The 25352-nt window shown below is 42.3% G+C and overlaps 1 protein-coding gene across 3 annotated transcripts in view; it reads left to right on the plus strand.

Annotated features, from left to right (window-relative positions):
- Positions 1 to 21702, plus strand: part of LOC121302313 (inactive carboxypeptidase-like protein X2) — a 36176-nt gene extending 14474 nt beyond the window's left edge. For 2 of the 3 annotated variants that reach the window (XM_041232180.1, XM_041232181.1), the window contains exons 4-21: positions 2045 to 2101; positions 2829 to 2924; positions 5442 to 5522; positions 6073 to 6141; positions 6540 to 6590; positions 7856 to 7927; positions 10274 to 10383; positions 11106 to 11257; positions 12628 to 12712; positions 13740 to 13884; positions 14445 to 14533; positions 15597 to 15720; positions 15980 to 16176; positions 16509 to 16688; positions 17676 to 18036; positions 18724 to 18863; positions 20258 to 20357; positions 20756 to 21702. In XM_041232180.1, the coding sequence (XP_041088114.1) occupies positions 2045 to 2101; positions 2829 to 2924; positions 5442 to 5522; positions 6073 to 6141; positions 6540 to 6590; positions 7856 to 7927; positions 10274 to 10383; positions 11106 to 11257; positions 12628 to 12712; positions 13740 to 13884; positions 14445 to 14533; positions 15597 to 15720; positions 15980 to 16176; positions 16509 to 16688; positions 17676 to 18036; positions 18724 to 18863; positions 20258 to 20357; positions 20756 to 21324 (2678 nt within the window). In that variant the 3' untranslated portion in view covers positions 21325 to 21702. The remainder of the gene's footprint in view (positions 1 to 2044; positions 2102 to 2828; positions 2925 to 5441; positions 5523 to 6072; positions 6142 to 6539; positions 6591 to 7855; positions 7928 to 10273; positions 10384 to 11105; positions 11258 to 12627; positions 12713 to 13739; positions 13885 to 14444; positions 14534 to 15596; positions 15721 to 15979; positions 16177 to 16508; positions 16689 to 17675; positions 18037 to 18723; positions 18864 to 20257; positions 20358 to 20755) is intronic. The other variant, XM_041232182.1, reaches the window with a different exon arrangement.
- Positions 21703 to 25352: the final 3650 nt, after the last annotated feature.

Consider the following 25352-nt stretch of genomic DNA (forward strand, 5'->3'; position numbering starts at 1 on the left):
GCTCTCGGCCAGCCTGTAGTCTGTAAAAGAGAAGAGAAAAGATATTCACAGATAACGGTGGTTGACGTTGGTGTTTATTTAACAGAACAGGCGCACATGTTTTGTGATGTAGTCTGCTGTAGTGCCAGTTGAGCCAAAACAAGCTAGAAAATGGTTACCTTGTTCTTTCCAGCAGTCTGCAAGCGATCTGTCGTGAATGCGTTCAGTTTTAGTCATTGGGGGTCGTGCAAGATTTGTGCTGGAAACTATTTAGCAATATATGTAGGGGACATGGCAAAATAAGGCGAACATATCCATGGTAGTTTAAAAGCATAATGATTAACTCAGAGATGAGAAAGTTACCAGGTGAATGCAGGAATTTTCCCCAAGTTAATTTTGATTAGTTATCCCCCCCCCCCCCCCTTCATTTTTCTTTTTAGAAGCACCCAAAGGTTATAAAAAGGGAGAGGTAACTCCTATGCAGAGAAAGAGAGATGGAAGGAGTGCAGGGTGTAGTGGTGCACCCTCAGTGTTAACAGCCATTATAGGCAGGCTAACAGTAGGGATAGTTGAGTATGCAAGGAATTAGGATATCTTATTTTGAATAACTTTTAGTTTTGTTTTGGTTATATTTTCTGCTCCTGTTTATTGTAGGTTGAACTATTTTTCCAAAATTAAAAGAAAGCCTTTTTTTTCAGTTTCTTGATTGCTTAGCATTCAACGCCTGGAACACATTACCCTAACACATTTGCATAAAACATACAATCTGTCCTCATTTTAGTGTAAGCCAAAACGAAGAATAAACAGCTCCAGCCGGAGCTATTGGAGCCTGGGGGAGAGCACAAAGTCAGCCAACTTATGTTGCTGGATCCCTGGGAAGGAGCGACTCAAGCCGCTGGTTCACACGTGGCAAAGGTTGCAGTAGGATGTTACAAACAACAGGCTGTAGTGCAGAAACACACGCAATTAGTGAATCTAATACAGTGATTATTTTTCATATCATATATAAATTGTGTAAAACATAATAAATGCAACATATATAGCAGAAAAAGTAAAAAATACCTATCTGAAACAGCTCTCCTGTCAGGTCATTTTTTGTCCTTGGGGTGGGCCATTACTGTGTCACAGGCTCTTCGAGAAGCTTTGATATGTCTTATTCGGGTTTCTACTCTTTAGAAGGTAAATAGCCATACAATAATAGTTACATTTTGTACTTGAACAGGAACTCGAAATGCTCAGATTCCGTCAGGGTCCACTTTTCATTTCCATATTCAGTATTTTTATATTTGTGTATTTTATTTTTGTATTTAATATTATGGTAGTGTCAATCATGATCATGTAATTTATGCATATTTTCATTATTTATTGATTTTATTATGTTTTATTTACGATAATTGAGATTCATTACTGTGTACCTTATTATTATATTTTTAATGATTCTGTCTATGCTTTTAGTTCAAAAGCGATTCTGTCTGAGTTATTGTTTATTCTCGATCAGACTGTGAGGACTTGACTCTCCCGGCTCTTTCAGAAATTCAAACTGGTTTAATTTAAATGCACCATGTTGTGTGTTCACAGCCAGCGGCAAGAGCAGCAACACAGAACCATTGCGTTCATGGGTTATGGATCCATCCACTTTGTTGTGTACTTTCCATATTCAATGGGGCTTTGTCGTTTATCCTCTGCACTATTTTATAGTACAAACAATGTGCCATAGACAAGCAAAACATACATATAAAAATGAGATATTGTAAGTAAACAGGGACTATCATTGTTCATAAGGTAGATGTTTTATCCAATAAATACTGGGCTTACAGCAAATTTTAAATTTTTTTCTCCTAACCCCAAGTATAGGGGAATCTGCCCCCTCACCCTCGGTGCTATTGACGGAAACTGTAATATAGCTATAACATGCAGTGAAGAAAACACCGGTATAAGAAAAACATTGTATATCTGCAGTTGACAATTTATTCTAAAGCTTGCACTCTTTAAGTGTAATTGCCTTTGGTTTCATTTGATTGAAGTAAAAGAGTGTGGCCTCTAATATAAATCAGTTTTTCCATAGTCGAAGCCACAGAACCCCCGACTGAAGCCGATAAGAATAAGATTTACACAGAGAAAGGTAAGAAAAATAATTTATAAATGATTTTTCCCCATACTTATCTACACCTTTGCTATACTTCAAGCCAACACTGACTGATATGTTCACAAAAATAGCCTCCTATTTTTGTAACCCCTACACTTTAGCAAAAGAAAACATTAGATGCAGTTTGGACAAAAGTGGCGTGCACACTGAAGACAGATTGGGTTTTTGCAAGCTGTGCATGAGCCATTAGTCTTTCAGTCCTTCGATGATGGAAGAAGTGCAGCACCTTTTCCTTTTGGATTTGTGAATATCATTTGCATACCTGCTGTCAACTTTTGAAAATACATAATCGGGACTGGGGGGTGATTGCAATAGTTGATACCTTTAATCAAATACCCAGCGGTGCAGAAACACAGAGTAGCCAGCCCAGCAAGAATGCCACCATACAGCTGTCACTGACTTAACATGAAACTACTATGAGGGCACAGCGAGTGGCTGAGCGTAGCAGAAGAGCGGTGGGCATTTTAAAGTGCTCTGGGTTGACATGACCCATGGATAGGAGTTACAGATTAAACAATTCAAGACCCTTTTTTTTTTTTTTCAAAGGAACCGTGTGTGTGTTTTTCATCTAGTCATGTTGACGCTTTATCATCACAATAATTCTGTTCTTCAATTCTAGTTCCGAAAACATTGATTGATTGATTGATAGATTGATTGACAAAGTGACTTGAACTCCAACTTTTATTTTTCTCCTTTTTTTAAGTTGATATTTACCCACCACCAGAGATCCCTGTAACAACTGATATTGAACAAGAAAGAGAAGAGAGGAGAGAAGATGACGACTATTGGGATATAAAATGTGAGAAACATTTTGCATTCATTCCTCATATTCACAACAAAAATAATTCTAACACCCTTTAAACAGATTTACAAAGCTTTTGCTTCACTGGCATTAACCATTTCATTAAACATGCCACAAAATTACAGATGAACCATCAAATTAGCTTCAAAAGCGTTTTTCGTTGCTTTTTAATATTTCTCTTATTATTTTATTATGTTTGCTGTCATTTGAGTAGTACTGGTTTCGTTGCTCCAAAACTGAAAACTCTAAATCTGCCTCGCTTCAGACTTGTCTGGAGAATTCTAAGTGCCAGGATGGAACAACCTTCAACATTCCATTTAAATCATGTGACATTGTGTCCTTCAGCTCTGTCTTTATATATATGTCTAAAGTAGGTGGGGCTGGCAGAGTTGAAAAATCATATTGTCTCATCTGGAGATTTGAATAGACTGAGGAAGGGTGTTCCATTCTGGCACTTAAGAATCTCCAGACAAGCTCAAAGCTCAAAGCTGATATAGGCAGATTTACAGAAACAATAATAACTCAATATTGAGACCAACACAGAAAGTATAAAAAAGGCATTTGAAGCTCTTACAGCAAATTCTGATTTATAGTTTTGGTTCTTTTTTATAGAGACTGTAGTGCAATGTTAAAATTATATTTCAAGTTTGTCTACAGACCCCTTAAAGTTTTGAAGATGTTTGAAATTGTCCCAAGTAATTGCTATTCCAATTATAATTTATTTTATTTTATTTATTTGAGGTTAAGGTGCCTGAGCCCCTTTTCAATTCTAGTTGCCTCTCTTTTATTAAAGAGATGTATAATCCTAACAGAAAGGCAGCACTCTTCTATAATGTAATAACGTGCACATGTACCAAAGACTAGCAGGGTTCAGAAAATATACAGCGCAATGTGTTCCTACAACTGTGTAAATAACAAACCTGTCCTTTTAAAATATAACGTTACCCATCCCCATGCGCTGCTGTCCTAACCCTAACCCTAACTGTAAATCTTAGTGCACAAGAGTGACAATTTTGAAAAGATCTTTGAAACAGACTTTAAAGTTATAAGTGTAAAAAACTGTCAGGGTGTTAACAATGAAAGTAAAAATGACAGGTACATTGTTTAAACTGTATTTAAAAAAAAAAATTTCAGCATATAGTTATTATAGTGACATTTTTAAACTGTAGCACATGCGGAGTGGTGTGTATCCAGCATATAATGATTATAGCTCACATGTGTTACCACTGTGGTTTATATTCTTCGGTATCTCTCGGGCTGGGGAGGGGGTGGGGGAGATTTAGAATGGCTCCTGTGTGATTGTTTAGCTGTAAATTGAAAGTCCAGTTTCTTTCTTTACTGTGAGAATGGGATTATTTATCTAATAGAATACATGCCTGATTCTTGATATCTGAAGTCCACTGGAGGTGAGAATGAGGACTCGCTAGATTTTGTTTTCTGTTTAGTTGGTGCTCTGATATATTTTGATTTGAATACTTTTCTTTGACAGAGTCCTCAACCACATCCATTAATGTTGCTACACCTGGATTGTTTTATTCTGCTTAGGTTCCCTTTAGTGCTTTAAAACCTGTGATGCTGATTTATGAACGATGCTGCTGGCGTATTATAGCCTATCTGAAGCAGTCTATAATTTGTGTAGTTGGTGTCAACTAATATACCCTGGAAAATGAAGATATCACCTCTGGTTGTAAATACAAAAAGTTTTATCTTATAAATCAAAACCTTGCACTCCATTTTTGCTTGCCCTCCACTTTCTTGCAGCTGTTCTGCTCCTTCGCAATAAAATAACCTATGCCGGGAAATTAGCTGCTCTGGCTAACGCTGTCCCTCCATTCACACGAACTCACTGTAATGCTGGCTTCGGCTAGGACTTACATTCCTAAACTGTTACAAACGCTCTGGAGTGAGTCCTTATAAAGGGAAATCTATTCGCAAGAAAACAATTCTATCACTCAGTGAGCAGATAAGCTGCAGATAACAAAGCATAATGTATCTTTTGAGACAGTAAGTGATTGTTCCACGAAGAAACAATGCGATTTGACCTGCTGCTTGCTCGGGCTGAAACTGGCGATTTTCGTTTTGCAAAATGTTCGCATTTACCCCTGTGAAACGTCACCAAAGTCTTTAATTTATAAAATCAAAACGCTCTCCTCCTGTCATTATCAACTCTCATGCGCTGACCCCAAAGTGCACTGCTGAAGTTAAATAACCTGGGAGGTGTATCAGACTGTCTGAAAGTAGGGCCTGCAAGAGAGAGTTAACCTCTATGGAACAAGATATCATTTTTATATTTATAGTATAACAGGTGCTTCTTTCAAAACTATAAGGAATATTTATTTAAAAATCATTGTTGAGTTTTGTTAGCCAGTTGGGTGCTATTACCTAAAGCAGTAATTGTGTGCTCCAATTCATTTCAAACTATTGCTGGTCAGCAGTACTCCATGAGCGGCTAGGTATTTTTCGCAGGGATGCCGTGCTTTTGTCAATGTGCGGTGTGTGATTTTGTCCTGACAGATGAGCTTCCAGAACCCCCTACTGATGGAATGACAGACTTCAGTGAGCCCTACACTGAGGACTGGAGACTCTACCCAACAGGTACACAGCAGCTGTGCCAATCACACAGGGGGCCTGTAGAACTGATGAAGGGGGCTAGACATTAGAGCCGAGACACTGGAAGCAGAGGGGGGAGCGTAGAGTTGATAGACTATGAAAATGTGTGGTCCAGTGAGACGCAGATCTAGTAGTTGGATCCGATGGACTAGGATGCAGTGTGGCTTAGTGGTTAGAAATGTGGGAATCTGAAGCAGGGTTGTCTGATGGTTAGAGCTGTGGGACAAGGCGGCAAGCAATGTGGCACAGTGGTTAGAGCTGATGGACTGGGAGGGAGGGAGGTGTTGCCCTACTTTTACTATGCTTTTTGAAACTCTGTTGTGCTTTTATTATGGTAAGCGATGATAACGGTAGTAGATCTGAGGATCATGGAGGGCCCAGTGTGCCCTACTGGTTGGAGCATTGGGATTAGGAAGCACTTTGGCCTTGGCTGGGATGCAGTGTCAGCAGTCAGAGCTGAGGGACAGAGGTAATATGGTAAAGTGTTCAGGGACTGGGAGGTAGTTTTCAACATTTTGTTTTCCTTTCTCCGCAGTGGAACGTGAGGAACCCACCCCTCCTCCAGAGGAAGGCACATGGTTGGATGAGTATGACTATGGAGACAGTACGTACCTCACAGAATTTTAAAACTTGTGTTCCATGATAGCTTGCAATGAAAAAACACTGAGGGTGAAGAAAACATAACGTAATTGGATCCATTAATTTATTAAAACCACAAAGATTTTGAAAACTGTAGCAGTGCATATTGTTTTAGTGTATTTAGACTGTAAAAAAACACCAGAATTGTATTTGAATAATCTACAGTAATTGATATCAGTTCTGTATTTAGATAGACTGATATGAGTTGTGCTGACTGTTCTTACTGCACTTTCATTGAGTAAGGAAGGCAAACAAATTAGTAAAGTAAATTTTGGACGCCTAGCTTCCAAACTGTAAAAGAGAGGATGAGAGAACAACACATCTGTGATCTATAACGAAGCTCTGCCTCCTCCTACCCCACAGGAAAGAAGGAAAAGGAGGAAGCAGAGGAGAGAAGGAGAGAGGAGGAGAAAGGTAAAAGTAAGAAACATAATAAAAACAACAGCTGGGATCGGACTCATTCTGGACCATTTTTTGCTTATAGTATAGTGACTACCCGAGTGCACAAACAGCAACGTGACGGACTGCCGAGAAAAGACTAACAAAGACATCACTGCCAGAATATACAAGCAGGAATGATTGGTCAAAACAGGTCACATGGGGTACGATATTACAGCATATCACCATGGATCGCCACTTTTTTCAAAAACGGGCAAATCACTGGCATATCGACAGTTCCTGCCATACCTTTTAAATGTGTCCAGGTACGATGGTATCTTGTTTTCTGCTGTGCCCTGCATTGTTTGAAAATGTTTCTTAACACTGGTCCAGTACTTCTTCACATTACCAAGCTGTAAATTGCAGTCAGTTTGATAAGTAACCGGGTGTTCCATGCGAATAACGTCTTTCGCGCCACTGTGAAGCTGCAGCACAAATCTGTTATGGATACCTTCTATTACTACCCTGGATAATCTCTCATGACTTATAACGCACATGGGGCATGTGCATATTAGAGGATATCTCACACCCTGTCGTGCCTTATTGCTTACCTATAAAACACACTTCTTCTTTATTCAAGAACCACTTGGTGAACTACAACAAGCTCTGCTTTTGGTCTTGTATCATGATACAAACAATACATACCTCTGTTATGAGACGGTGTATGTAAAGAACGTATCAGGATTCATCGATACACAATGCATCGTTACACCCTATGGCAGGGCAGGGCCCTGTCTGTAAATTATAATATTGTTGTGTGGTGATTTGGTGGTGGTTGGCAGGGATGAGGTTAATTTCCTATCCCTGCCAAAATACATGTGAGAATGTGGCTGGAGCTAATTGAATAATTGATAATTAGGCTCCAGCCACATGCTATAAAAAAGGAGAAATGCCTTTGTTTGGTGGAGGTGTTTTTGGGGGGGGGGGGGGGGGGGGGGGGGGGGGGGGGGGGGGGGGGGGGTGTGAGTGAACAGTGTGTCTGCTGCCACACAAACGTAAACAAACCACCACTGTGCTGTCATTTTGTTCCGTGAAGGGTCGCCAAGGGCTCTGCCCAGCCCGAACAGTTTTGTTTAAACTTTTGTTTTGGCCCTTGTGCCAGTTATTTTGCAAGTGTTTATAGTGTGTGAAATTTGTTTTTGTTTGACCTTTTATTTTTGGCTCTGTGACACACACCCTTAGAAGGTTCCTACTCCCAGTGCAGTGTCATAGCTGACTATGCTCTTCCCTTGTTCAAACAGCCAAACCAAAGAAAGAGAAAAAGGAGGAGAATGAACCAGAGCCAGTGGATCCACTCTACACTACACCACAGAGTAAGGAGCTTAACAAACTTAACTGACATGTTGTGATGGGGTACCCCTGCCCCTGGGTGGATTTTTGGTTTATTTTGTATAGTTTGGGTTATGTATCATGAGGGAGTTAATGTATATTGGGATGTGGGTTTGTGTGTGTGGAATACTGCTGAAAACACATGGGAATGTGGCTGGAGCTGTGGTTTGAATTAATGATTAAATAATTAAGGCTCCAGCCACAGGTGTATAAATAGGGTGATTATGGGTGAGAAAGAGGTTGGTGTGTTCAGATGTGGAATGTGAGTCATGAGGAGGAGTAAAACTAAATAAACAATTGCTATGATTGCTGGTTTTAACCAGCACAATGTTTGTTCTGTGTTTTGTTTGCTTGTTTTGGCCATTGTGCCTTTTGCTTTGTATCAGTGTTTGTGTTTTTGTTCAACCTTTTTATTTAATAAACAAATTAGCATGCTTGCGTCTCACACCGCAATACTTGCCTGTTATGGTTTCATTTCTGGTCTGATGTCATCCACCCAAGCTATCTTTCCACACTTGTGTATGGCAACCTTTCCCTTCTCTTGCACCTTGTGCCAGGACAGAGATCTTTTCCTCAGGAACATTTGCTAGGAGAAAGATAGTTTGCTTCACAGTGCATCCAGACCATGCTCCCTCCTGCCATTTTAAGGGCACAGATCATCTGGATACACTGCAATTCTTATAACAGGAATTATCTTTCTCCTGAATAGCACTGCTGAGTACAAGTTTAGATAAATATATTGCTCAGGTTATTTATGACCCATGAGGTGTAATAAAAAACATCAAAACAGTTGGCAATATGTTTCAAAATAGTGTTGCAATAGGAATAACACAGGACACAGCAGAGGTAATGCAAAGTGTTTCTTGTAAACATTGCAGTGTTGTGTAACACCTTAACCTCAACTCACAAATGCATCAGGGGTCAGACCAACAGCCTGAACCTCATCTCACTGACAGGTCAGCGGTCAGACCAACAATCTTAACCTCATCTCACTGAGTCAGGGGTCGGACCAACAGCCTGAACCCCACAGGTCAGGGGTCGGGCAAACATGGAGGGCTGCTCTATAGTGTTGTGGATGTTTCAAAGTTCTAGTTATAAGGATAGTGCGGTGAAAGAAAGTAGTAAACTACTGATTTTATTCTACCGAAGCATTCAACTTTCTCTGCAGCTGGTTGGTTTTGCACTTTTTTTTTTTTTGGATAATGACAAAAACTTGTTCCCAGACAGCATAGCAGCTACAGGCAGAAAGCATGTCTTTTGTTGTTCCTAGGAAAGATAAAGCTTGCCTAAAATGACAAAAAGGATCCAAAGTCAATACTGCACCTAGACCCTTGGATGTGGAGCTGTTATTTCTGGCGTTTTAGCTCTTTTCTGTTAGACATTCCAAAACAACAAATTACAGCCAGCCCTCGACCAGATCAGACGAAGCGTGGTCAACTAAAACTTGCTGGCTCTCAGACCCCCAGTGCTTTATTATACTGACCTGGTTACCTCACAGATTACCTGCAAATACAGTAATGCTCTATTACTGTATTGAGATGCTGGTTCATGGATTTCCTGGCTTTCTGTTTTCTGGATTAGATTTCCTAGCCCTCAGATCTCCAGTTCTCTCTCTCTACTATGCTGTATTCAATTTGTTGACTCAGATCTCCAGTACTGAGTTCTTAATGCTTTACAAAATGGTCTGGTTTCTAAGTGGTAAGGGTACTACTGCAAGGAATGTAGGGTGAATAATGCAACTCTAACCCTGATAGTTTCTATCCAGGTTGTGATCTTGGCTGGGGCTCCTTATGTTGCACCTCGTTGGCCTTTGCAATTCCAAAGGCTAGAGATGGAAAATCCCCTTGGGTTGTTCACCTCGTCACAGTCACTGAATAATGTTTGCTGGGTAAGATGTCTAGCCATTGGAGGAAGCCCGCTAATCTAGTGTCATTCAGAGCTGTAGGTTGTTATTGAATAGTGCAGAGAAGATACAGGTGACTTCTGAAAGATAGCTGTTTAGTGAATGAGAAGATCCGACTCCTCACAGAACACACTCTTGCAGGATGTGCAGATATACTCATTGCTATGATTTCTCTTGGTCCTCTTCTGAAGGTGTTTCCCTTAAAAGGAGCTAATGGGAAGAGATGAGGGCAGGTGAGCCTCAGACACCATTGTAAGACCAGTCTTTGCATTCCACTGGTGGTGTATTTCGTTCTACACTGTAGTGCTATGCTAAAAGAACTACAAATGAACTGTAGACAGTTAAGTGCTGAGAATCAGAGCCAGCATATTCAACAGTGTTCAGTAAAGAAAGGATTATGATTCTGACTGATACCTGTTTGCCCCAGAATGCCCGCCCCTTGGCTTGGAGTCCCATCGCGTGGAAGATGACCAGCTGCTGGCCTCCTCGATGTTACGGCACGGCCTGGGTCCACAGCGTGGCAGGCTAAATATGCAGGTATGGCACAGGTTGGATTGAGTGAGTTTTAAATCCGATATCCCAAGGACTGGCTGCTTGAGATACTACCATACGGTACATACTCCATACTGCTCACTGCACGAAGCTCAGGACTAGGTCACCATCTTAACCCTTAGAGGTCAATTAATTAGTCAGGTCCAATTTATTTTCACACACAGTTTATTTTACCCATGCTGTTTAAAATTTTTTTTTTCTCCCAGAGTAAAACAGGTTTAAAAGGCACTGCATAGCTAAAAGACACTCAGTACTGCATCTCCAACCAAGCCCCACCCCTTGTTCGCTGTATTTTTCATGTACTTTATAGTTGTGCACACTGATAAATCCTCTCCTGATCACTCGTTTTATCACCAAATTCCTCAATAATGCGATCCAAGTCATTATTTTATTACTATAGCATCTCAAAGCTCTGCAAATGTCTGATTCTTTGAGCGCTGGATGCAGAAGCAGCTATCTTCTTTGTTTGTGTCCGTGTTATTTTGGTGGCGCAGGGGCTATGTGTATTCCTCAGATACACCCCCTTTTTTTTCGTTTTCTCTCGGCTCCTATCAGTCTCACTCAGCCACCGAAAGAACTAGAGACCTGTGCTTGACGTCTTTTTGATGTCGGACAGGAAAGGGAAAATTGCAATGTTGGACCTGGTCCGACATAGGACCACAAAGGGTTAATCTCTCATCTGCTTAATGATTTCATGGTAAATGAAGTCAACTTTTCAGGCTGGCAAAGAAGAAGATGACTACTATGATGGGGCCTGGTGTGCTGACAGCGAGGAAACACAGCACTGGTTTGAGGTAGACACCAGGAGGAACACCAAATTCACTGGAGTGATCACCCAGGGCAAAGACTCTCAGACACAGTAAGTACTGTCTTTCTGGTGTTTAGGTTGGATAAATTATGTTTAAGCTGTTTTGAGCTGCTCTGCCCCTTGCTGTTAATTATTATAAATGAGTCCCTGAGTTCTGGTGAGGTTCCAGTTGCTTTTAAAACTGCTGCAGTAACGTCTGTGCCTAAAAAAACCTCATAAGGCCTTGGATAATCTTAATAATTTTCACCCCATTTCAAATTTGCCCTTTCTAGCTAAGCTTCTAGAATGAGCTGTCACTAGGCAATTAAACTTGCATCTCATTGCTAACAATCTTTTTGAACCCTTTCAATCTGGCTTCCGGCATCTTTGTAGCACTGAGACTGCCCTGGTCAAAGTCACTAATGATCTGTTAATGGCTGCTGACTCAGGTGCTTTATCCATTGTAATGCTCTTGGATCTTAAGTGTGGCATTTGACACTGTAAATCACGAGATTCTACTTGGTAGATTAGAGTATTTTTTGGCATCCCTGGCGCTGCCCGTAACTGGTTTAGATCATACCTATCAGGATGTCAGCAATTTATATCCCTGGGTGGGTTTAGTTCTGAGGTTGGGCCAGAAATTTCTGGTGTCTGAGCGATTGGCCACCGCAAGCCGACTCTATACTTAAGGTATGTCCCATCTTGGTGAGGACCCGTGGGTCGATTGCTCTAGTGCAGTGGTTCCCAACTTTTTTCAATGTAAGGACCACCTTGGTGTTTGGATTTTTTCACAACAGCATTTTGAAAATACTTTGTATGTGTATATGTATAAGTACATGTAGACAGTAAAGCAGTTATATAATCGTACCTAACAATGAGATTCCTGGGCTTGAATTTTCACTATCCAGTTAACAAGGAATGTTGTCATTCTTCGCTGATGACAGAGGAGACATTCTGAATGCTTTGTAGGTAAATGGCACCTCATATAACATGGAGCTGAAATCGATCATTCACACTATGGTACAGTTCAAGTCAAGTTACAAACACAGCTTCTGTTTCACATTAACTTCTGTTACTATGCAGCTAACATATGGAAATAGGAATATTCATATATCCCAGGCAACTGGAGCACATGTTTTATATTGTTGAAAATGAAAAGTACTAAAATGACAATTCATTTTGTTTTCCCTGAACAGTGAAGAATGAGTACAGATTAAAGAACCACTGCTTTAGCATCACCACCTTCTTACCCAAATTTACAGTATATGTGTGCATACATTGTATGTACTGTAGGTCCTGGTGATTGTTACCAATAGCTCTGTATTCACAGAGAGTGGTGACATACTTAATATTTATAACGGATACTGTTTAAAATGAGAATTGCTATGCTGTCTTGGATGATAGTTGACAATGTACACTCATTTTTTCTTTTGTTCTTCCAGCAACGATTTTGTCACCTCGTACTTTGTGGCCTTCAGCAATGACAGCACCACATGGAATGTGATCCATGACGGCTATGCAGAGTGGGTAAGTGGGGTGTACAGGCCAGATTCAATTTCTCAGGGGTCCCTGAATGACTCACCTGGCTCAGGCATGACCTAGGGATTGCACAGGGAGAGTTGCAAGGGCTCAGTGGGTTAGAGAGACTAAAAGGGTCTTCAGCATGCTATAGCAGACCCTACTAGTCAGACGCCTGGCCAGAGCATTTGCATGGATTTACCGCAGTGGGGAAGCATGACTGGACTGTCTAAATAGTGAAAATCTAGGGTAAAATAAGATAAAATGACATTCATAAGTTTGTGGGTATTCACTGGGCAAGGACACAGACAGTAAATTGGCATTGCCATGCCACACCGGTGAGCAAATTTATTCACATCTACACAATTTAAATTCCAGCGCAGTGGTAGGTGGCAGCCACTAGGGTACCACATAGTGAGAATGTCCTAAAACAAAACACATTGAAAAACACAGCTAAAGAAAATAAAAGGTGGCCAAGCTTGGGCTGTGCGCTATCTAATTGGGGATCGGTATCTGGATCCCATAAACTTGTCCTAGTCCACAACCTGCCGATCTCGGCTCTGGTGATCCCGGATACACACACGGCCATCCCAGTTCTGATGATCCCGATCCACAGTGACAATCTCACGGTTCAGGCTGGGCCACACCGTCACTGATCCCTCTCTTCAGCCGAATGCTGATCCTTCAGCCAGACCTGGATGCACACATCAGACTTGTGGGGGTGATTTGGAGGACAGTGAGTGTTCAGCGTAGCCCCTCCTTTGATGGTTGGGTGCGCCTCAAGAAATGCCCCTCCAGCCAATCAAGGACTCCCAGTCAACCAAACCTTGACTGAGCCCCCTGTCAATGAATTGACTGTCAGTGGGTCTCCAGCACCCGAGTTGCACACAAAACCAAACAAAGCTTCTGCCCAGCCACACCATCCATCGCAGCCAATACTCTGATCCAATCCTTAAGGGATTACTAGAGACTTAGACTTACAGAAAGGCAAGTCCAGGTTTGTTTATAGCTGTCTTTCTCTCTTACCCCTGGGAAGTTGTTTTTCGGGAATGTGGATAAGGACACGCCTGTGATCTCAGAGTTCGTTGAGCCAGTGGTGGCTCGGTACATCCGAATCCTTCCTCAGAGCTGGAACGGGAGCCTGTGCATGCGTCTGGAGGTCTTGGGCTGCCCTGTGTACTGTAAGTGCCTCTATACCCAGGGAGAGGAAGAAGGGGCAATAGACCAGTGCAGCAAAGTGTAATAAAGGATAGGGCAAGGATGGTAAAGCTTAAGTAAGCGATGATGAAGTGTACTGAAAAATATGGCAAATCAGAGTAAACTCATAGTATAACCATGGGAAAAAATACCAATTACTGTGGTACCCTTTTATAAGGGTGTTTTTGCTATTCTATCTTCTGTTATATCTATTCTGTTATACATTTCTTCTCTTGCCATTTGAGTGAGTATTGTGTGGAACTCTTGTACAGCAATATATTATTTAAAATCACAAAAGCTTATTATGAATCACAAACATTTTTAACTTTGAAATTGTGCTCTCAAGAGAACTCTTTTACACTGGTTATGGAATTTTGTAGAACTTATATAAAAAAGCAATGACTCTATGAAGCTGATAGTCAAGATAATATACTGCTCATATAATAGGTTTTCCTGTCAGTGGAATGATTTGCAGGTGTATTTCAAGTTTTCTGCCTGAAGCTTTGCTTTGCATTGCTTTACATTCAAATTTGTTTTATTTCAGCCCCAAACAGCTACCAGTACAGACAGAATGAAGTGACTTCGCTGGACGACCTGGACTTCCGGCATCACAACTATAAAGAGATGAGACAGGTAGATGAGAAACAAACTGTTTACCAGCTTAGACACACTTTCGAGTCCTTAAGTTAACAATGAGTTGCTTTTTACTAATTTAATATATTCTCAATGTAAATAAATCACGAATAGATGTGAAATATGTTCTATGGTCTGAGACCAAAATAGAGCTTTTTGGCCTCAATGCTAAGCGCTATGTTTGGCACAAGCCTAATACCGCACATCATCCTGAGAACATCATCCCTACCGTGAAGCATGGTGGTGGCAGCATCATGCTATGGGGATGCTTCTCTGCGTCACGGCCTGGAAAGCTTGTGAAGATAGAGGTCAAAATGGATGCAGCAAAGTACAGAGAAATCCTGGAGGAAAACCTGCTGAAGTCTACAAGAGACCTGGGACTTGGAAGAAGATTCATCTTCCAGCAGGACAATGACCCCAAATATACAGCCACAGCCACACTGGAGTGGCTTAAAAACAAAAAGGTCAATGTCCTGGAGTGGCCCAGTCAAAGCCCGGACCTCAATCTAATTGAGAATATGTGGAAAGACTTGAAAATTGCTGTTCACCAAAGGTCCCCATCCAACTTGACATAGTTTGAGCAATTTTGCAAAGAATGGGCAAAATTAAAAAATTACAGTGTCCAGATGTGCAAAGCTGGTAGAGACTTATCCAAGTAGACTTGTGGCTATAATTGCTGCCAAAGGTGCCTCTAACAAATATTGTCTCAAAGGGGGTGAATACTTATGCAATCAATTATTTTCTGTTTTGTATTTGTAATTAATTTAGAATAATTTGTAGACTTTATTTTTCACTTTGACATTATGGACTTCTGTGTGTTGATCAGTGGCAAAAACTCCTAGTTAAATCCATTTCGATTCCATGCTGGAACACAATAAAATGTGGAAAAGTCCAAGGGGTGAATACTTTTGAGAGCCACTGTACCTGTTAGATTTACTGGGATTGTTTAATTAGCTCCTTGAACTTTACATGTGTTGCTGCAGTGGGTTGATGTTCAAATCTGGTATTTCACATGGGGGGTAAAATAAATGTTCCACCCAGTCTCTTTGAATTTGTCCTCAAGATGATGAAGGTGATCAATGAGGAGTGTCCCTCCATCACACGCATCTACAACATTGGCAAGAGCTCCCAGGGGCTGAAGCTGTACGCCATGGAGATCTCGGACAACCCTGGAGAGCATGAGACAGGTACCGACAGGACCACAGGATGAGCCCTGTCCCAGTTCAGACATTACTCATTTGTTCAGTGTGTGTACTTGGATGTTCCCAGCTTGTTTTAAGTTTATAATTGTTGAATTACAAACACAGTTAGTTGTAATCAGATTACTTTGAGTATTGTAATGTGTTGCAGTAAGTTATTACTTTCAAATGTTTTAGTATTGACAAGGATTGATATGTGTTTATGATTGCTATGTATTTATGATTGATATATATTCCTCCCTGACAGGCGAGCCGGAGTTCCGGTACACAGCCGGTCTCCACGGCAACGAGGTGTTGGGGCGGGAACTGTTGCTCTTGCTAATGCAGTTCATGTGTAAGGAATACAATGACGACAACCCACGAGTGCGCCGCCTAGTGGAGGGAACGCGCATCCACTTGGTGCCCTCCTTGAACCCTGACGCCTACGAGCTTGCCTACGAGATGGTCTGTAGCCTTTCAGCTTTATCTAAGATAGTAGCTTGTAATTACACAATTGTTTTACAATATACATGTGAGAATGGCAATAACTGGTTCATATTTGGGGTACCAAAGCACTTGTGGGACAGACTGTTCATTAAAATAATTAGCATATTTTTAAAGACCATTTTCTATTCAGAGACAGCAAAATATTTAGTAAGCAAGTAATGAGTGAAGTTATCTGGTAATAGAGTACAATTAAGGGGAGGAAAATGGATTTTGAAATCTATTAAACACAAACTGCAGAACAAATTCCCAGTGTCCGCTCCCTGGAGGTATATTCTTCTTCCTGTTTTCAGGGGTCAGAGCTGGGTAACTGGGCACTGGGCCACTGGACAGAGGAAGGCTATGACATCTTTGAGAACTTCCCCGATCTCAACACCATCCTGTGGGGCGCGGAGGAAAGGGGGTGGGTTCCCCGCATTGTGCCCAATCACCACATCCCTATCCCAGACAACTTCCTATCACAGAATGCCTCGGTGAGTCAGACTGCCAATGAGAACGGTGGGGGTCTAAAAGGAACCAACCCTCGCCTACTATTTATTATACTCTTTGACAGATAACCCATCTTGCTTTATTTTTTTGTACTTTTTTTATATACAGTATACCAGTATATAATTCTTGTGGCTGGTCCGAATTAGTTGGTTGCATTCAGATTAAAACACTTGTGACCTGAGCTGGATTAGGACCAAATCCACAGAGCTGAAAGGCTAATGAAATAGCCTGCTGTGTCACCCAGCTCCCTCATGAGTTGCTGTAGTGCCAAGGTAGGTAAAACAAGCAGTTCTAAGCAGTGTAACGGATGATACTGAAGAAAAAAACATCAGCACTTCTTGAGATTCAATTGTGGTTTTTCCATACTGAGTCTGTAACAGAAGCAGTTTGAAACAAGCCATGTGGTTTACTGATATGATAATTCCAGCTTTGCCTCTGGAAAAACAGGGTGATTTCTGAAGCAACCCTGACGACGTGCAGCTGGAGCTAAAAACCTGAACCGATTCACCAAGTATGGCTTACTCTGATTCATGCTATACAAACCCTCATGAACATTCGCCTATATTAAAAATCAGATTTAAAGAAACAAGAATTTTCCATTTGAATTGGTGGTACTAAATGATTAGGTATCTTCAAAATAGCAATTTTTAAAGGGTAAGTATTGGTGCTTTTTAAAACTAATTATAAAATGACATAACTTTGTAATTGAAGAGCATGCTGACTACTGGTTCCAGCCCTCATGTTGCGACTCTTGTGCTGTTGGTAGCTGGCGCCATGTGGCAAGCAGTGCTATAGAAACCTAGAAAGAACCTTCTAGAAGCCAGCGGATAGATTTTTTTTTTAACCATTCTTAGAACCTGTCTGGAAGATTGAACAACCGAAACCAACTTCTCACTAATTCTGCTGTGACTATGGCTTTTAATAATCCCAATGCATTCTGACCAGCTTGATGGGACTATGTGCCCTGGCAGGTTGCCATAGAGACGCGAGCCATCATTTCTTGGATGGAAAAGACCCCGTTCGTGCTGGGAGCGAATATCCATGGGGGAGAGCAGCTTGTGACCTACCCCTTCAACATGGTGCGTCCGTCGGGTGGGTCAACGGGGTCTCGACGCGAGAGGCAGCACCATGAGGAGGAGGAGGGCGGGGGGCAGTACGAGAACCTCTCGCTCCAGGAGACTCCGGACGACTCAGTATTCCGCTGGCTGGCCATCTCCTTCGCCTCCTCCCACCTAACCATGACTGAGACCTACCGGGGGGCCTGTCACACAGACGACCTCACAGGGGGGCTGGGCATCCTCAACGGGGGAGCCTGGAAACCCACCACTGGCAGTAAGTAATGGTTCAGTGGGCAACCTAACTTCTTAATGGATTATCACATACACATTTAAATAGACAATCGATTCATCAACAACTTTAAGATTAATAACTGAAAACACTGTGCTTAATTAAATGGCAAGGCACAATTTACATTCAAATTAGAACACTTAGAAAACAAAAATCGGAAGGATTTGAGTTCAGTTAACAACTGAAAAGAATGTGCGTATCAGCACCATGTGTCCCTTTAAGACTTTATTATTAATACTACTACTTATTATTATTATTACAAAAATCTATATTAAATTTGAAATATGCTTGTTAATTAAGATTACTGTTAACATTGTGTCAAAAGTATTTACCATCGCCACAAAATCCGATAAATTGCCAATATCGCTTTTCTGTCCTCCCTTTCCTTTCCCTGAAAAATTACCAATCATCCTGTTAGATTTTTCCATTTTAGAAATAAAATAATTGTGTAGCTTTAATTTAAATCAGGAAAAATGTAAAAAAAAAATATTTAGGGGGCTCCCGAGTGGCACATCCGGTAAAGGCACTCCACCCAGAGCACAGAAATGCACCCAAAAATCATATTGCAAGAATAAGCACAACAAAGCAGAAAGCTAGGGAAAGTAATGCATTGTGTTTTAAACCCTACAGTCTGTTCAGTAACACTTCAGTCATGCTTTTCTTTGAATGTAGGTATGAATGACTTCAGCTATCTGCACACCAACTGCTTTGAGCTGTCCATCTTTGTGGGCTGTGACAAGTTCCCTCACGAGAGCGAGCTGCCTCAGGAGTGGGAGAACAACCGGGAGGCACTCCTGGTGTTCATGGAGCAGGTAACCAGGCAGAGCTTCTCTACCTCCTTTAGGGTTCCCAAACTCAGTCACTCCTTAACAGTAGGCAACCTCACCGAGGACATACAGATGCCCTTTGGAAAAGACTGTCCTACTAAGTGTGAGTCTAGTGGGGCAACAATGATGACATTACAGCTATGCAAGGCAGGCAACTAGTCACGGAGAGTAGTTCCTGAACTCTTACAGCTGGTTTCAGACCATGATTAGCACAAATCCTGGACTATCCAATGTGCTAAACTGGGATATGCGACACCAGCTGGTAAGATAAAGCACCTTAACAAAAGTACTCAAGATTCAAGCAATTGCAAAAGAACAACTCGGAATGATTGTCATGAAAGGATATGGAACAGTAAAACAACAACATAAATAATGAGGCTATTAACATAACCCTGGTTCCCTGAAATAGAAAAGTAATATGGGTATTTATCTCATAGATCCCTTGTAACCTGAATATTGAAAGCTGGCAAATTAAAGTGCACAGTCGGTGCAGATCTTGATGATTGACAGTCATTTAAACGAACAAGAGCATTCTATCACTGCTTCAGTCAACAAGATCTGTCAGAACAAGATGAAATGATGGTGACAGTGAAACTACAATACTAACGGACCACTGAGATGACTGACAGAGACCCCCTAACCATTCAAATATATGATAAATATGTATCATGCACTTAAGCATGGGTCATTCCATGCCAACTCAACCAGTGCCGTTGCCCGTCCCATAAAAATTATGTTCTTCACATAATTTGGAAGACTGGTTCCTAAGGGTCTTACAGCAATACTTACATCTTAGGACCCACATATCCCTACAGGATAAAGGGTTAGGCTGAAGTTCAAATAAAACTTGTGGATTACCCCTCGTCTTGCAATTTGCCAGAAGGTGCTGCTAGTATTTTCTTCTGAAAAACCTTGTTCAATATGAGTAGAACGAGGTGCTGCACATGATGGTAGCTTCTAAATTGCACCCAGGAAGATTTTTCTGGGCAAGGTCTCTCTCACTTTAGGTTGACCTTTGCAAGGTCACAGGTCGAAGGGGAAATAAAAATAATAATAATAGGTATCATGTCTCAACTCGGGGTGTCTGAAAACCCCCAGGTTAATTTTTCTAGGAAAATCCGAGATGGACGGGCAACAATGTCCTTTTTCTCGTTGACTTGGCATGGAATGACCCACATGTGATTTTTTTTCAATCATTACCCAAAAAAGACCCAGGAATCTTTTGGTATTTTTCATGGCAGGTACCCAGTGCTGGATTTTCTAACCTTGCCAGCCTCTATTAATAATAATATATAATGTTTTGCATGACTTTAGCGCTGTAGGCCATGTGAGCTTTTAGCTGTTCAGCCACTGAAACCCCGCTTGCTGCTCTATTGAAGGTCCATCGTGGGATCAAGGGGGTGGTAACTGACCGGGAAGGCAATGCAATTGCTAACGCCACCGTCTCTGTGGATGGAGTCAACCATGACGTTAAAACAGGTGAGGACTTGCACTCCATTAACCCAGACCCCACTGCTGCACCATGACAACAGCCTTTCAACCGTCCAGAGTCCAAAAACAAATGTCTTTGTTATATTGGTGATTTAGCCAAGCATTTCTCTCCTTGACTTGTGGCCGGGTTTGGGAGTAACACATTACATGTAACCCGTTTGTGTAATCGGATTACATCTTTCAGTGTCTTGTAACTAACGGTTCCTTTTTCAGGCAGGTAGCAAAATGTGGCAACTAACTTTTGTGTGAACATAATAGTGCCATAACGCTGCTCCAGAACCAACACTGCTTTTAAACTGAATCTGAACCTTTTGTGTTTGAAATCATGGATAAATGGTATTAATGAATTTGAAGATTTAATTAACCTGTGCTACTCTCGTTCTCAGCCACCAACGGAGACTACTGGCGTCTGCTGAACCCGGGCGAGTACCGGGTGACTGTGCGAGCCGAGACCTTCACCTCCAGCACCCAGGTGTGTGTGGTGGGCTATGAGATCGGTGCCAGCCCCTGCAATTTCGTCCTGGCCAAATCAAACTGGAAACGTATCCACGAGATCATGGCCCTGAACGGCGGGAGACCTATTCGACTGTTGAACAGGAACATCACCAGGAACGGGAACGGGAAAGGCAACAGAGGGATAGGGCTGGGGCCCAGGGCGCGTAGAATGCGTTTGCAGCGTCTGCGCATGATGAGAATGCGACGGCTCCGCCAGCAAAAACTGCTAGCCAGTGCAACCACCACCCTGCCACCCACAACCACCACCACCACCACCCTCCCTCCCACCACTCTGCCCATAATACAAACAACCACGGAGCCGGACTACCCTTTTGCTTATAAAGAGGATGATTATCTCGAACCCACTGAGCAGAATTACCATTTTGAATATAAACAAGAGGATTATCCCGAACCCACCGAGCAGAATTATCCTTTCGGGTACAAGGAGGACGATTATTAACAACTTTTTTTAATAACCGCTCGGGCCACTTTAGAGACGGGCATATAAAATAATAGGATCCTGACTTGCAGGAGTCTGCTGGTTGCTTGGTTACATGATGTGCTGAAGCATGTCTGCTGGTTGCTTGTTACATGATGTGCTGAACCATTCTTCAAGCATGCTTTACAGTATCTCTGGATTGGGTGGGCGGGGCTTACAGTGTAGTGGTTGGGATCAGTCTGTCATATACACAAAGAAAATCATTGACAGAAATCTAAACATATAAATGCTGTTATTTCTCTGATCTTGCTTAACAATACTGTATTACAGTTATCCTGGTTCCAGGTTGTTTGGATAATTGTTCTTTTGACTGTAACAAAATACAGTATCTTTTTACAACAGTGTCTTAAGTTTCTTTCTCCTCAACCTCTGCAGTATCTCCCTTTTGGGGGAACAATGGCTCCCCTCACCAGCCTTGAATAGCCTCTGGCCGCACTGAGTGGCTACCCCCTAAGGAGAGACCTCTTTATAGAGCGGTTTTCTCTCGTTTTATTTTCAACCTGAAAGATTAAAAAGTAACAACTAAAGCTAAGGTTTACAATTTTACAAAGACAAACTATGAAGGAATGAAACAGAGACTAACAGAAGTAGATTGGAGTAAAATAGAGAAAATGTCCACAGAGAAAGGTTGGCTATTTTTCAAAAATGTAGTACTAGAGGGGCAAACAAATACATCCCAAAAGTAGACCAATCAAAATTAAAACAAAATGGTTTAGATCAATTTAAAAAAAAAAAAAAAAAATATTCAGAGAAAAAAAGGCACTTTAGAGAGTTGAGAGATCAAGAACAAAGTACACAGAGCAACTGCAAGCGGAAGTCAAAAAGGAAGTTAGAAAGGCCAAGAGAGATATAGATATGAACATTGCCAAAGGGCCTAAAACCAACTCCAAAATGTTTTTCCAATAAAATAACAGAAACATTAAAGAACATTCAAGGAGGAAGTAAGATGTCTATGAGATACAAATGGTAACATCATTGATGAAGAGAAAAAAAAAAAAACAAATATATAAAAAAAAATATTACTTTTCACAAGTTTTTACAAAGAAGGATACGGGCAACATGCCTCACATGTCAACCTGTTCCTATCCAGTTTTAGATAACTTTAGCAGAGCAGAGGCAGATGTGTTAACGGGACTAGGAACTCTTAAAATAAACAAATTCCCTGGGCCGGATGAGATCCTCCCAATAGCACTCAAAGAAATAAAAGACGTTATCTACAAACCACTAACTAAAATCACGCAACAGTCTCTTGTCACAGGGGTTGTACAGACAAACTGGAGAATTGCCAACATAATACCGATCCACAAAAAAGGAGAAAGCAGGCAGGCAAAACGAAGAACAGAATTGCTGTAATATTACTAGAGCCTCGTCCTGAGGAGAAATGTAATTTCAAAACCAAGAGTCCAATCTTGTCAAAGATAGCTGTGCTCCTGAGGACAATCCTATACAGCAGTACTTTTTATTTTGCTATTTGACTTTTTGAAAACCATGAATTAGTGAAGGGTGCTTATACAGTACAAAACATGACAATTTTTTAGAGAAGCAAGTTTAACCATAAATTAAACGAATTTGTGAACTTGATGCGACATTGCACTGATATTTTTTTTTTTTTCTTGTTCAGAAAGTAAAGTAATCCATTGCATATCCGACTGCGGTGGGATCCGAGTAAGGGCGGATATGTAAAATGTCGGATGAATGAATCCTGTTTTAAATCCCATTATACACAGCTATAACAATTACTATATTCACACAATTATTGTTTTGAGATTCAGCTTTTATTAGGGAGCTCCCCTACATCCCTTGTTTAGAAAGATACAGGGTAGCCGTCTGCCGTGTGGGTGCGTGCATTCGCTACTGAGTGGCAGGCAGGAGATCGAGACAGAGGTGTAAGTTGACACGCCCCGTACTCGGCGCCGAGGAAGAGCGCGGTCAGTGCAAAGTCAATCCGCATCAGGGTCAGCACCGAGGAAGAGCGCGGTTGGTGCCGAGCTGTTGTAGCCGAGTCAATCGGTCTCAGTGCCGAGGAGGAGCGCAGTAAGCGCTAAGAGAGCCCGAGGCTGAGAAGGGCGTGCTGGACTGAGCTGGATGGTAGCTGGAGCAGAGTCAATTGGCGTCGGGGAAGGCGCTGCGTGGCAGCGGGGTCATCCTACAGCTGCTGCCACGCTAGATCACGCAACTCCGAAACAGTAAAACTACACGAGGTAATAAAAGAGAATAAGAGCTTAGCAGCAATCTCTGTAGAGGGGTCGAAACCAACTCTATTCAGTAAAGGCAACTAGCAATCTCACAATACTCGTAATATTGTAGCTTAACATAACAAATCCAATTTGCAGGTTTTAACCGTACAAATAAGCCAATTTCCAGCACAAAGCAATCTAGGTGTTGCCTCAGTGAGGTGAGAGAGAAAATGGCAATACTCTACTGTAAGGACGTCCCCCTTCAGCAGGAGGCGGGTTCTATTCCAGGTACTTCCTGGTGCCCAAGAGGGACGGCGGTTTCTGACCTACTCTGGACCTCGGGGTCCTCAACATGTTCCTCAAACAAAGGAAGTTCAACATGTTGACCGCCCGCCGTATCCTCCAGTCCGTCCAGCCGGGCGACTGGTTCACGTCGATCGACATGCAAGACGCATACTTCCATATCCCGATCTGTATTCCGTCGTTGAAAGTCACGCTCCCCCGATTCAGGGAGGATGCTCTTCTACAGGTCAGAATGTTTCAAAGGTTGTTGGGGCTGATGGCAGCTGCCTCAAGAATCCTTCCCCTAGGGCTGCAGAGAATGCACCTGCTTCAAGCTTGATTGAATATGCTCAAGGTGCAACCGGTCCGCGATCGACACCGGCTGGTGCGAGTGTCCAGACGATGCCGGAAGACACTGGCGTGGTGGCTCCACCCCGGCAATCTGCGCCTCGGATCTCCCCTCGGCTCCCCTCACAGAAGGGAAGTTGTCACTACGGACGCCTCCAGCCTGGACTGGGGAGCGGTCTGGAATGGGAGGGGAATACGAGGTCAGTGGAAGGGACCTTGGCAGCAAGCGCCTATAAATACCCAAGAAGTGCAAGCAGTAGCCCTGGCGCTAATTAATTTTCGCCAGCAGTTAGAGTACAAACATGTGGTAGCTTACATAAACCATCAAGGCAGCCTGCGCTCACCTGGTCTTCACCATGCGGCAAACAGACTCCTGTCTTGGATGCAGAGAAACTTGCGTTCCATCAGAGCAGTTCACCTCCTCTGTGTGGACAGCAGAGCTGCAGACCTCCTGACCAGAGGAACTCCAGACAGCTCGGAGTGGAGACTGCACCCTCAGGTTGTGAAACAAATTTGGGAGAGGTTTCGTACAGCACAAGTCGACCTCTTCGCCACAGCCGAGTCCTCTATGGTTCTCTATGGAGAGAGAAGGGGGTCCCCTGGGAGTAGACTCGCTAGCTCACCCCTGGCCACAGGGGCTCTTATATGCATTCCTTCCGCTACCGCTATTGCCCATGACACTAGAAAGGATCAGGGTGGAGAAAGCCCAGGTTTTGTTGGTCGCACCCAGATAGCCGAGGCGCCCCTGGATTGCACTCCTTTCCAACACATTGTGGGGACAACCTTGACAGCTCCCGGTCCGCAAGGACCTCATGAGCCAAACAGAGCGGTTATTATGGCACCCAAACCCGGCCCAGTTCCAACTCTGGGTTTGGCCGTTGAACAGAGCCATCTATCCAGACAAGGTCTGCCAAACGTAGTAATAGAGACACTAGGGCGCCCCTCGTACCAGAGCCCTTTATTCATATAAATGGAAGGTTTTCCAAAATTGGTGCATTGCTGGGGGTCATGACCGTGTGACCTGCCCTATTGAGACAATTGAAACCTTCTTACAACACCTGTTTGATGCGGGATAATCTGCATCTAGTGGTCAGTGGTGGAAGAGAGGCGTTTCGAAGGGACATAAAGCTAATACAATAATTCCAGTAAATATCGTCCACATGTATTAGAGCTCACTTCATA

Source organism: Polyodon spathula, chromosome 29 (genome assembly GCF_017654505.1).
Source record: "Polyodon spathula isolate WHYD16114869_AA chromosome 29, ASM1765450v1, whole genome shotgun sequence".
NCBI classification, from domain to species: Eukaryota; Metazoa; Chordata; class Actinopteri; order Acipenseriformes; family Polyodontidae; genus Polyodon; species Polyodon spathula.